The sequence below is a fragment of the Centroberyx gerrardi genome, chromosome 10 (genome assembly GCF_048128805.1).
Source record: "Centroberyx gerrardi isolate f3 chromosome 10, fCenGer3.hap1.cur.20231027, whole genome shotgun sequence".
Taxonomy (NCBI): domain Eukaryota; kingdom Metazoa; phylum Chordata; class Actinopteri; order Beryciformes; family Berycidae; genus Centroberyx; species Centroberyx gerrardi.
The window spans coordinates 25,072,128-25,086,450 of NC_136006.1; the positions used below are offsets into that span (position 1 = coordinate 25,072,128).

At 43.0% G+C, this 14,323-nt stretch overlaps 1 protein-coding gene across 1 annotated transcript in view; it reads right to left on the reverse strand.

Annotated features, from left to right (window-relative positions):
* Positions 1-4,587, reverse strand: part of enox1 (ecto-NOX disulfide-thiol exchanger 1) — a 38,496-nt gene extending 33,909 nt beyond the window's left edge. The window contains exons 1-3 of the mRNA XM_071903718.2: positions 4,578-4,587; positions 3,939-4,001; positions 1,142-1,279 (exon numbers count right to left, since the gene is read on the reverse strand). Of these exons, the coding sequence (XP_071759819.2) occupies positions 1,142-1,279; positions 3,939-4,001; positions 4,578-4,587 (211 nt within the window). The remainder of the gene's footprint in view (positions 1-1,141; positions 1,280-3,938; positions 4,002-4,577) is intronic.
* Positions 4,588-14,323: the final 9,736 nt, after the last annotated feature.

Sequence of the window (14,323 nt, forward strand, 5' to 3'; positions counted from 1 at the left end):
TTGTAAGAATTATTTAGTTCCTCTTGAATGTACTATAAAATATATGAGCTGTCAGATGTAACCCTTATAACACACCCTTCACACAGCTGTGAATGATCATGCAGTTTTGTATGGACCATTGTATGTAAGCACTGTGCCACTGTGTGGGTGAAGACCACTGCTGAAAATAAATTGCTGCAAATATGGTCCAGTGCGTGCTGGAATTAACTTTTTTCTTTGGACGTGGATCCATAGTCGCTTAAGCCAATGAGTGTTGGTGCAGTTTGATATCTGAATTGTTGAGTGGGCTGTTTCAAGCCAGCAGGGTCTGCCGTCCCATAAGTTTGTTGTAGTTGAGATTGATGGTGAGGACAGAAATCAGATGTTGTGGGCCGCAGTTTAGACACCATCTCAGGGTCGTAGGTGTAGTGAAGGTGAGTGTAGTTGTGATCTGTGTTGAGAGCAGGTGAGCGTGTGTGTGTGTGTGTGTGTTGGGGTAGTTATAAGGGATAGTTATGACCCTAAGACCCTGTGCGGCACAGTGGCTCAGCGGGGCGCGGCTTTGATTCACGGCCCTTTCTATGTGGCGGTTGCTGGCTTTCCTCCTACATTCCAAAGACAGTAAAGTCAGGAGGATCGGACACTCTAAACTGCCCATAGTTTTGAATGTGAGGGTGGACTCCAGGAAGAGTAGTGATAGGCAGAGGTGTCGGCTAATGGGGGAGCCTAATAAAGGCTCTTGTGTAATGGTAAAACATATTGGAATATTACCTTCTGTGCTGCAGATTGCCAGTGGGCACTCGTTTAGCTCCACTTGCTGGAAACTGCACTCCTCACTGACATGTTTCTTAGTTCAAGCTCACTATTGGGCATTAACCTTTATGCTCTGGCATGGCAGACAGTGTGTGTGTGTGTGTGTGTGTGTGTGTGTGTGTGTGTGTGAGAGAGAGAGACAGAGACAGCGAGAGAGAGTATTTATGTGAGTGTGGGTGTCCATAGATGTAAATGCATGCATCAGAGCATTTCATGTTTGGAGTGGTTGGGCTCCTCGAAAGACCAGAAAAGTGCACGAGAGATGAAGTGGTTGCCAGGCCAAGGAAGAGGAAAAGAGCAAGCTACAGGACGTGGAATAAATTCTGCAAGCTTAAGTATATAAGCCTACCTGAAACCAACTGCTGCCCGCTGATGCCCATGGGCACGATGCCCAGGTTGTTCATGGCCGTGGCCCAGGCCCCATGGTCAGCGACAGGAACACTCAGGTGGTTCTGTTCAGCACCCAGACTCCCTACGCCATCAGCTGCTACATGAGAGAGGAGCGGAAAGACATGAGATGAAAAAACATGGAAATGGCAATATGTTAGGTGTAAAGGTGAAAATACTATTGAAGAGATGGATACAACTGAGGAGGTGGGTCTACTGAGGCGGTAGGTAGTCTATACTACTGAGAGGGTGGGTATGTTACTGAGACAGTGGGTATACTACTGAGACAGTGGGCATACTACTGAGATGGTGGGTATGTTACTGAGACAGTGGGTATACTACTGAGACAGTGGGCATACTACTGAGACAGTGGGTATACTACTGAGACAGTGGGTATGCTACTGAGACAGTGGGTATACTACTGAGACAGTGGGTATACTACTGAGACAGTGGGCATACTGCTGAGACAGTGGGTATACTACTGAGACAGTGGGTATGCTACTGAGACAGTGGGCATACTAAAGAGACAGTGGGTATGTTACTGAGACAGTGGGTATACTACTGAGACAGTGGGTGTACTACTGAGACAGTGGGTATACTAAAGAGACAGTGGGTATGCTACTGAGACAGTGGGCATACTACTGAGACAGTGGGCATACTAAAGAGACAGTGGGTATACTACTGAGACAGTGGGTATACTAAAGAGACAGTGGGTATACTACTGAGACAGTGGGTATACTTCTGAGACAGTGGGTATACTACTGAGACAGTGGGTATACTAAAGAGACAGTGGGTATACTACTGAGACAGTGGGTATACTAAAGAGACAGTGGGTATACTAAAGAGACAGTGGGTATACTACTGAGACAGTGGGTATGCTAAAGAGACAGTGGGTATACTAAAGAGACAGTGGGTATACTACTGAGACAGTGGGTATGCTAAAGAGACAGTGGGTATACTAAAGAGACAGTGGGTATACTACTGAGACAGTGGGTATACTAAAGAGACAGTGGGTATGCTAAAGAGACAGTGGGTATACTAAAGAGACAGTGGGTATACTACTGAGACAGTGGGCATACTAAAGAGATAGTGGGTATACTAAAAAGACAGTGGGTATACTAAAGAAACATTGGGTATACTACTGAGACAGTGGGTATGCTAAAGAGACAGTGGGTATACTACTGAGACAGTGGGTATACTACTGAGACAGTGGGTATACTAAAGAGACAGTGGGCATACTAAAGAGACAGTGGGCATACTACTGAGACAGTGGGTATACTAAAGAGACAGTGGGTATGCTACTGAGACAGTGGGCATACTACTGAGACAGTGGGCATACTAAAGAGACAGTGGGTATACTACTGAGACAGTGGGTATACTAAAGAGACAGTGGGTATACTACTGAGACAGTGGGCATACTAAAGAGACAGTGGGTATACTACTGAGACAGTGGGTATACTAAAGAGACAGTGGGTATACTAAAGAGACAGTGGGTATACTACTGAGACAGTGGGTATACTAAAGAGACAGTGGGTATACTACTGAGACAGTGGGCATACTAAAGAGACAGTGGGTATACTAAAGAGACAGTGGGTATACTACTGAGACAGTGGGTATACTAAAGAGACAGTGGGTATACTAAAGAGACAGTGGGTATACTACTGAGACAGTGGGTATACTAAAGAGACAGTGGGTATACTAAAGAGACAGTGGGTATACTACTGAGACAGTGGGTATACTACTGAGACAGTGAGTATACTAAAGAGACAGTGGGTATACTACTGAGACAGTGGGCATACTAAAGAGACAGTGGGTATACTAAAGAGACAGTGGGTATACTACTGAGACAGTGGGTATACTAAAGAGACAGTGGGTATACTAAAGAGACAGTGGGTATACTACTGAGACAGTGGGTATACTAAAGAGACAGTGGGTATACTAAAGAGACAGTGGGTATACTACTGAGACAGTGGGTATACTACTGAGACAGTGAGTATACTAAAGAGACAGTGGGTATACTACTGAGACAGTGGGTATACTAAAGAGACAGTGGGTATACTAAAGAGACAGTCGGTATACTACTGAGACAGTGGGTATACTAAAGAGACAGTGGGTATACTACTGAGACAGTGGGTATACTAAAGAGACAGTGGGTATACTACTGAGACAGTGGGTATACTTCTGAGGCAGTGGGTATACTACTGAGACAGTGGGTATACTACTGAGACAGTGGGTATACGTCTGAGGCAGTGGGTATACTACTGAGACAGTGGGTATACTAAAGAGACAGTGGGTATACTAAAGAGACAGTGGGTATGCTTCTGAGGCAGTGGGTATACTACTGAGACAGTGGGTATACTTCTGAGGCAGTGGGTATACTACTGAGACTGGGTATACTTCTGAGGCAGTGGGTATACTACTGAGACAGTGGGTATACTAAAGAGACAGTGGGTATACTAAAGAGACAGTGGGTATACTAAAGAGACAGTGGGTATACTACTGAGACAGTGGGTATACTAAAGAGATAGTGGGTATACTAAAAAGACATCAAAAGGCAAGACCTAGGCCTTGACTGTATAGTACTACATGCATGTGCAGTTATAAGCTGTATTTCCACTGTAGAGTAAATGTGAATGTTTGGCGCCAAATGTCAGCATGGGTGGGAGGGTTTTTTACCACAGCTTTGTTGCTATTTATAGTTCAGTTTCTCAGGAAAAAAAGATGAAATGGCAAATTTTCATCATAACTTTGCAACATACTGCTGGCCATAGCAGGTCTTGACTTCTCTCCGTCCTCGACACTCCTCTCATCAGATCCTTCCTCTGGGTCACAGAGGGATGGAGGGATGGATCGATGGATGGGCGAACAGATGGAATCATCCAGTTAGACAGAGAATCACATCCCACCTGAGGAAGAAAACAAGGAGTTAGGACTTGGGATTATGGGAAAAAAAATCTAACAGAAAAAATCCTTGTGAGTGGTGATTATGATTCATCAAGTTGAGGGAAGACGCATAGCCCAAGAAATCTTTAGCTAATTAAGAACCAAAGTTGCAATCCCAGCTGACTTTCCAACTGAGAAAGCCTCTTAGAACATTAGAGCACTCAGATACATACACTTACACACACACACACACACACACACACACACACACACACACACACACACACACACACACACACACACACTCGCACAGTCTTTGACTCATTTACACTGACACAGCTTCTCAGCAGCAGTCTCTGATCTTTTAAAAACACACAAAACAGCAGGGCACCCACAACTAAAACACACATGCACATGAACTTGCACACACATACACATGCTTATACATCTTATGGGGGTTTATGGACTGGCTAACCCCTAAACCTGCTCCCTAATTATCGGTTTCCCACGCCTACGCTGCCCCATAATTCTCCAAACCGGCCCAGCCACATGGAAGAAATCACATAAGCAAAATGACAGCGCTTGATGAATAAATCCTATATTTCCCCCTGTGAGATGCCAGAAATCTGCTTGAGCCATATAAATTATTATCAAAGGTCAAGTAGGGCAACAGCGCTCTTGTACTTGGGTTGCATTTGAGTTTTACTGCCTATTATGATTATTTATTTTACTAAATACTTGAGCGTGATTGTGAGCGTTATTGTCTTGGCACCGGTTGCCAATAAATTCAGGAGTTTTTCCAATGCATGAATCAGTTTGTATCATTCTAATTTCCACCCAGTAGACAGCAGGTGCGTTTTTGTTGCAACAAATTTCTAATTTCATGAAAACCTTGCGAATTTCATCTTCACAGTTGTTATTGCTGTTGCATTGTTTAAATCCATTTTCAAACGGAAAACCACATTTTAACATTCATAATCACAGCTTGACAAATTTGAGACGTCCCCCTCATTTGAATGAGAGGTAAGGAACTTGTTAGATTCCAAGGGAGAATCCAGTTTGCAGGCTCACCAAGTACAAGACTCTGTACCCTAGTCTGTACCCTTGAGCAAGGCACTGAATCCCCAACTGCACTGAACCCCCAACTGCTCCAGTGGAGCTGCTCAGTGAGCATCAGTAGACTGTGGTTGTACTGGGAAGCTCCCAGTGTGAATGTCTGGAAGTGTATGAATCTGAAGCAGGGTGTTGCTGGAAAAGAGCATGGAGCTAAGCCAACTTTCCCTGGATAAATAAAGGTTGTAAAAAGAAAAAATCGTATTTGGTTTGTCTGCAGAGAATTTCAGGATATTGTAGCATATTTCTCTTTAGCAATGGTGCTGGGTCAATGTGAAAAAAATGTAACAGCTCAATAATCTCTATGTTTGTCTGTGCATTAAATCTCTAGGTAAAGTTAACAGACAGCTCCAATTTCATACTACAGCACAGTAAGTGCCTATTTACCTTCTTGGACAGAAAAAGAGGATTCTTCATGGCTTTTCTGGATAGGGTATGGGTCTATATAGATATGAAATGACTCAAAGAACGCTCTAATTTGTTACAATTAAAAATTGGCAAATCAGAATAAAGAACCTAGTGTGGTTCTAAAAAAATCCTTTCAATACTGCTGATTTGGAGCATTTCATGCATTTTTAAATGGCTCCATGAAGGGCTCTGCTATGGTACAAGCCTAAAGAGTTATATTCTGGTATTATATACTGTGGAACCCTTTTGCGAAGAGCGTACTGTATCTTTTCCAGGGTGTGTGATGTAGGATTACAAGTGTACTACTGTAACGCTCAGTGTTCAGTATGCCGGACACGTCCCATTCGCTCTCTCTCTCTCAAACTCTCTGTCAGCCCACTCCGCTCTGCAGTAATCACCATTATTCAAATCTGACACCAGGAAATCAACTTAGCCCCACAACACACCCCGCTTAATTGAGATACAATCATATCAATGCATTTTCATTAACGCCTACACACCACCTCATGTAGTTCAGGGAGACTTCCAGTTAAGCCCCAAAAACGTGCGCTTTCACAATGAAATAATACATCTCTATAATAAATTTAATGATTGGACAAAGCTGCAGTGGGTAAACATATTTACCGTAGCTGTGGGGCTCATAATAGATTGGCTTTGTTTGTACCACTGGCACATTATCAACTCTGAACAGAAGGTGGAATGATGATACAAGCACCCAATCACCCATTATATGTTGCAGTACAAAACATACACAGTACATGCAGAGACATCTATATTCGCTCCTGCATGCATGGCCGTGGACTGTTCTCACACACCGGCCCAAAACCGAGCATGATGCACCCCCCACTTACACACACACACACACACACACACACACACTGCAGGCAGCATTAGGTCCCCGTGGATATGGAGAGGGATGGCGGAGGATCGATGAAACAAAGCCTTATGACAAGCTAAGGAGAGACTGCTCCACTGCTTCACACGGAGACTGCAGGCTATTAGCGGCAGATTCACCTCAATTATTTTTATTTAGAGGGAGAACCGTCATGCGAATAAAGGTTTTCGAATTGAATTTTCCGCTAGGCGGGCGCACCGCATGCACAGAGAGCGTCCTCTTGACTAGGAGCAAAAAAAACCCACGACAGTGAAAAAGAGAAATGAGGTTGATTCAGGGCTTATGTAAAGTACGACAGCGCGCTCGCAGAGCCGCTGCAGCCTTCCCTCTCCCCTCTCATATTTTCTGAGAGTAGCCCATTAGCCCTCCATAGATCCCAGCAGAGCTGAACCGCTGTTGACACACACACTCCTTATCCAGGTAGAATCATATATTTAATGGGCCAGAGCAGGCAGTTACTTGAAATATAAACAGACGCAAACACCCTGAGCTATGTACCGTCTCCAATGGCTCCCTCTCTCTCTCTCTCTCTCTCTCTCTCTCTCTCTCTCTCTCTTTATATCTACCAAACTGCTCTCTTGTTCAACTCGCTCAATCTTGCTTTTTTTTTTCTTACCCACCTTTCCATTTTCTCTCTCCAGGTGGTACAGTATGTGAGTTGTGGTGTGTGTGTGTGTATGTGTGTGTGTGTGAGGGGGGTTATGTTGCATCACAAACCCTCTTCTTCAATTTGTTTTCTCCCTCTCTCTCTCTCTCTGCAGCAGTCTAGTGACAAGCCACACTCCTGTTTTTCCTCACCTCTCAATCATTTCCCCTCCCATTCCCATCCTCTCTCCATCGCCCTGTCCTTTGCCTTAACCTCTCTCTATCCTTCCATCCATCCATCCATCCATCCATCCATCCTTCCCTTCTTTTAGGAGGCGGTTGATGCCCAACTCCGCCGAGCATTTCTGCTCACTTTCACGCGCCATGAAATATTCACAGCTGAATGCGTGTCCTGTTTATTATTCATGAGCTCACTTGACATCTCTGAATCATTCACACACAACAGCATCAGGAGGTGTACACACACACACACACACACACACGCACACGCTCAGACACACTCACATTTGCGTGTTGAGAAACACATACTTGGACACACATTCTTGAACAGCTATTGGTACATTGGGAGAGTTGGATTGGTTAGCTTATGCACACACACACACACACACACACACACACACACACACACATATCATCAGAGGCGTGGCTACTAAGACTACACAACAGCAACAAACATGCTAATACTATCAAAGTCAAATATAATTTTTTCATTAAAACTGGTGATTACAGTAAAAGGAGAAATTTTAATATTCTACATTTGGGAATTTAAGCTTTCATCATATTACACTGCGTATATTAAGAAATGTATATATTCACATTCCTGGAGTTCTTGTATACAGTACTTTGGTCTCACCAGAGGGGTCAAAGGTCATAGGGAACAATGCATGGTGCCATAAAGCAGGTCGGGCATCATCAATGTATCACTGAAGAACTTCTCTGCATGAATGGATGCTGCATGCAGTCAAACCTGTGACTTTCACATTACACACCAGCAGATTAACAAGCAGGACAGATAAAACGTAGCAGCCACAGTAGCTACAAAAAACACAGTCATGGCAAGCTGCTCAAATTCATCCCAGCAGAGCATAAGAGAAAAGGCCAAGGTCAAGATTATCAGCAGATGGAGATGCTGCTGGAGGAGGGCAATGTGCTGCACACATGTCTTTACCTGATCAGTCCCAAATGCTGCTCAGGATGTCCGTCTTAAAAAAAAAGCCAGAGATCCATAAATCAGAATAAAAGTTCTGTTTGTTTCAGGCAGACCGAGTTCCCTCTCTGGGGGGAAAGTTGTTGAGAATGTGCTGCGGAACATTCCACACGTTCCACACGCAGGAATATTTTGATGGAGTGCGGCAATAGTCCCTTACGAAAATCTGTGAGCATTAAATCTTCAGAGACACCCTGTTGCCAGATATGTCCCCTTGTCAAAAGTCATTACCATCGATATTCATATGACTGCTGATACTCAGGCACAAAGCTTTGTCTAGAACTACTATGTATAGTATAACGAAAACTACTTACAGCTATAGAACGATAACTCACATCCAATATTTTGTATTCCTAGCCTGGTTCTATGACTGAATGTGTCGCAGATGAGCAGAACCGACTGAATGGCCCCTAACATTTCCAGCCCCTCCCTGTCTGACACTCCATGCATGAGATAACAAAGGCTTCAAAAATCATAAAATCATTTTAATGTAAGCTCATGGCTCACACTGGAGTACATTAAAGTCCTATAGAAGCAGCAGCGAGCGGATGAAAGGTTCATGTTGAGAGAGCTGTGTTTTCTTGCTTCACTTCACCCATATTCTCTGCTGCTCCTACACACTGACTGAGTGCTGCAGCTCACACAGCGCTACACGCAATGCCAGTCCACCGCACATGCTTACACATACATGTAGGCAGCGGTCGGCTTTTCAATGCCAAATCCACATCATCCTTTTCACAATGTCCATGTTTGCTTATCATTTGTCTTCTGGGTTTGATTTTCCGACCAACTAGAGCGTGAATGCGATGCTGACTGGCAGCCGATTTTGAAGTCCCGGATGTCGGAGCTTCCCACCAGCATGTGAACGCACCAGAAGAGGTGTAGACTTTTCAAATCAATGCGGGTTTTAAACTAAATTACCACGCAACAATACAGTAACTGTGACAAAAATAAACCTGGTGGGATGCTCACTGTGATGGATTAGCTGTCTCAAGCAAGTTTCAAGGTAATTTTTGTACCATACTGAAATGAATGGAAGTGAATGGCTGAAGGTAGGAAAACGCATTCAGACGTCTAAAAAAGTATGGTAATGTTGCTCTGATATGTCAGCAAAATAACATATTGGTCCAACCCTAATGCATGCAGTCTGCACACAAGCATATACACTCTACTATTGTATGTGTCATACAATATGCAAGCACACACCACTGAATTCATACCCATATAGAGCTCATGTGCGCTGTCACACATCACCTTTAACCGATGAATATTGTATCAGTCCCAGTGTGCACCATGCTATCTACCTAACACATTCGGCGTGGAAGAGTTTCATAATTCATCATAAATATGCATAACATATATAGCAGCATTCTCCTGGGGCACCATCTGTGTCAAAGGAAACACAATAGACTCTAGACTCAGATTAGATTAGCTGACAAATATAATGTGCTATCATTCACTTCCAGCTTTATATTGAAAAAGTAGTAACATTTACACAATAAATGTTTTATATATATTGGTGCACTGATATTATCAGATGATTTTGTTTTGGTAATGCACCAATACAATGGGCACAAAGACTCATTGTTATTTTTACTGTACACTAGACCTTTGAGAGGAAATAAAAAATCCTGATAAAATGTGTGTTTTAGTACTCTGACTGAAAATTAAATCTAGAGAGGGTGACAATGACAAATTACAAAAAGAAGTCATTATTGACAGATAGGATGTAGGATGTTGTTAATTTTCTCCTCTTACAAAGAGGAATCAAAAATGCAGTATTGGCTCAGCCCAAATATGTATGATATCATTTTTGACAGATATATGGGTACTATGGGTAAGACCATGATTGTTTGTCAGTCATGATGTTGACAATGGTGGTGATCGAAGTAGTGATTGTGATGATGATGATGGTGATGATGATGATGATGATGATGATGATGATGATGGTTTGTGTCATACTGCTTGCCAGAAACTCATCTGCACTGTTGCTGTTCTGCCTGTCAAGCTTTTGTTTTTTATGATGCTGTTACTTTTCTCCTTTAAAATCCTGTATTATTTAGGCTGAAATATGTACATATAGGAAATCGATACGCACATGCCACAGCAGTGATGTCCAAAGACACTTCTGGTTTGAATCATTGAGCGCTGTCACTTCCCCCTCCCTCTCCTCCCACACCCACTGCTCCACAATGTATTCCGTGTGAAGCTTAAAGAGTCTAATCTATGGAAGGAGTGCAGGGCCTGCCACTGCCAGTGTGACTGGGACTCCCTCTTATACCCTTCAAGTGAGAGACAGGGTCATGGCCCAGATATCAGTCAGCGCTCGCTGCAGCAAATTACTTCTAATAAAGCCTTTAGAAAGGCACCATTAACCACACCGACACACACAGGGAGATGGGCTGTGGCTGTGGCAGCAAATCCAATCAGCCCCAATCAAATCATTGTCCAGAGAAACAGCATAAATTAGGCCTCATAATGATCACAAAAAAGAAGAGTAACATTTTGCATTTGAAGAACCGTGAAAGCGTGAACCGTGGAAATAGCAGCGCTTCTCAAGTACGTCGAGGTCGAGATTCTGTTTCATTCCAACCGAACGCTACAGCAGCTGATTTCACTGGTTACGTCCTCCTCACTTAAATCAGCTGCTGTAGCGTTCAGCTGGAATGAAAACCTGCAGACTCTTGATGGCAAAGGAGAGCCACTGCTGTACGGCGATGCCGCAAAAATGCATAACAGCCATACGCGTCTGTTTTTAACAATTGTACAACTGCTTCTCGGTGACGCCGTGTTTGTTTTCTGCATTTCTGTTTTCAGTTTCTGTTTTCCTCCACAGCCATTATCACTTCATCAGGTTACTGCCCTGTAGTAACTAAAGGCGTCTAAAATTAGCACTAAAAGACTGCATCAGCGGGGGACAAGTGGCAATTAACGCCTGACGCAGAGGCCAGCTTCACACACTCTGGGGCGAGGAGAAGTTGGAACAAAACAGTCATTTTCTGTCCTTTGTCTGTTGATTGCTCACTGGCTGCTCGCGGTTCAGTTTCTCCGGCTATAGGCATCTCACTGCCTTTTTCTCCGCCTCAGCCTTACACACTGTTGCTGTTCCTGTCGCGCAACCCATCCGTCTCTTTCAAGCTTTTCCTTTACGGCTTTGTGTCTTTCTCCGCACCTATTTCTCTCTCTCTCTCTCTGTGTTTCTCTCTCTCTCTTTCTCTCTCTCGGAGAACACAGCTAAGCACTTCGTGAGTTTCTCCAGCAGACGAGGATTCCTGATTTGGGAAAACTGATGGCTGCCAGTATAAACCGCTCGTCTGTGTTTGGTATGCACACACACCCCACACACACACAACATAGTCGCGCACGGGTATACACGAGAGTTGCAACCTTCCTCTCACACACACACACACGCACACACACACACACACACACACACACAGGAGTGCAGCCAGATGGAAATGGGAAAGAAGGAGCGACAGCATCAGAATCTCAAATGCTACAGTGATGTTACTGAGCTCAGTAACACCACAAAAGATAACTAGTATATTACTTGATATGTAAGAACTGGGGTATTCTGTTATATTTGGCTGATATCCGCTGTTTATTAAAATAGAATAGCAGTCAGTCAGTGTCGTCCACCTCTGATATGATGGATATGATGCAGTTTGTTTGATTACATTGTAGAATTGATCAATACTACACTGGTTGTCTATGGGAAGCTTAACCTGAACTCATTCTAATGAGACATTTTGATTGGATTATTCACAAGTATGCATGAATGATTTATTATTTTTATCACCATCCTGGGTTTCAGTGGAGAGTTTTAGTGTCCCATGGTCTAAATGAGGCTTTTCCACCCTGACAAGAATACAATTCTGGGGGGGAAACACTGAATACTTGTAATTTTTATAAAACATGTTGCCATGATATTTAATATCAGCACAAAATATCATCTATTAGCGGTATCAAACCAAAGGTGAATGTGTCACTGCCTCGGTGTGGGTGAGGCATTGAGAACACTTCGCTCATCTCGGTTACAATACCGCTGCTCTTTAGTGTCTGAGTCAATCCACCATGGCTCGCTTAAAATTCAAGCAATGCTATTAGCATGGCTGCGGCTACTGTTTCGAATCCATTTAATCCACTTAGGGCCTCAGAGGCCGGGGAGATGAGTGCAGAGAGGGAGGGTCATTACGGTTGCCAGTTTGTGAAAAGTGCTTCAAATAGGAGTAGCCTCATGTGTGCCTGGCTAATGAGAAGTCAGTGGCGGACACTCCAAAGAGGCAACCCAGGCTTCAGTCCAGATGATGCTTTTGTTTTTGCTGACGCTTTCTGCATTCGCTAATAGAGTAATCTTAGTGTATGAAAGTATGGTGATGGTTAAAAGTATTTAGTCTCTTCCCTAATGGTTTTAGATGTAGAGGAGAAACAGATTGATACCATCATGAGGAGTTCTGGACCAAGAATTCCAGGCGATCTACAATAAGTAAAGTTCAGTTCAGTTCTTTATTTTAATCCCAGAGGGCAATTTATTTGCAGGCAGCTATAGAAACATACGACACACCATATGAAAAAAGCAATGAGAGAAAGTAGGCAAGTAACACACAGACACACAATACAGTAAAAAAAATGCCAATCCACAGTAGAACGCGGTGTGCAATAATAGCAGGATTTCTCTAGTTATGTCCATAACTAGAGAATAACTAGAGAGTGATGCTATGGGAACAAATGAGTGTTTGTATGTGTTGGTAAAAAGCAGCACATCCCAGAAAATGGAGTCAAAATGATGGATTATTTTTAATGAAGGAAACACAAAATGCACAAAATCATAAAATGCAAATATGTTTTGGCTAGTAAGGCACACTTTTTCTTCTGGTTGTATGCTCTTCAATAACCTATAGTGCAATGTAAGTAGTCTGTAATTCTGACTCTATTGTGTGGGATGTGCTGGGATGTCCTATAGAATTCAAAGGTTTTAGATGGTTACATACAACAACTGTGAACCAGGCATTTCTCGCTTCTACCATGAATCCTGTGAAGTTAACAGCTTTCTGTGAAACTGAATATGTAATGACGAAAAAAAAAGAAAAAAAGGGGTGTTTGGGGCTGCGAGCGAAAGTTCTCCCGTGAAAATAGTTTGAGGTACTTTTTGGTTCCCGTCCAATAAGTCCGAGGAGGCAGAAGCACAAACACAGACCTGGATTAATAGCTGAAAGTGACAAGAGGAGGCGGAACAACCAAGTGGCTTGATCCATTTACCTGACAGTCTGCAGCTTGTTAGAAGCAGGAAAGACAGGCAGCCAACAAATCACCGCCATGTTTGTGTGTTTTACATGATTAAGTGAAGCGGTGGAAGCATTAAATCACCCTTGCCTCACTACAGTAAGATCCGGACATGACTCCAGACTTAAAGTGACTTTCATTCCAGTTCTTACATGGGTCTCAAAATTAGAAAATTAATGTTTTTTTCAGATTTGTAGCATCTGATATTGCAATGACTTGCGAAACTGCAATAAGTCAAAAATGTAATAAAACCAGATTTTTTCCCCTGATAATAATACATTATTGCATTAACCGACAAATGTTACATTATACAATATCATTCTGAAGATGCTATTACATTAAGCAATTTATTACATGAATAGGTTTTATTACATTTTTGATTTATTTGGAGGGACTTATTAATACAAGACAAGCCATTGCACTATCCGACTGCTATTACAAGGCTCCCCAACACCCATTTTCTGTAAAGCATTGTGTATCTGCTTTGTGCCAAAAGTCTAAAGAGGAAAAGAAAATCAATTTTTTATTCTGTGTTTGAAAATACTCAAGTTCGGGTGAAAGTAGAACGTGGCTGGAGGACAAAAAATCTATCTTGTTTTTATCAAGGTGCCATGGGAGACGCTATACAAGTCTGCTCACCACTGTCTGCTTGCATTAGGCAAGACTCTAGCTACTGTTGCACTGCTTCTACACACACACACACACACACACACACACACAGGCTTGGGATCGCCACAGGGCAGTGCTTG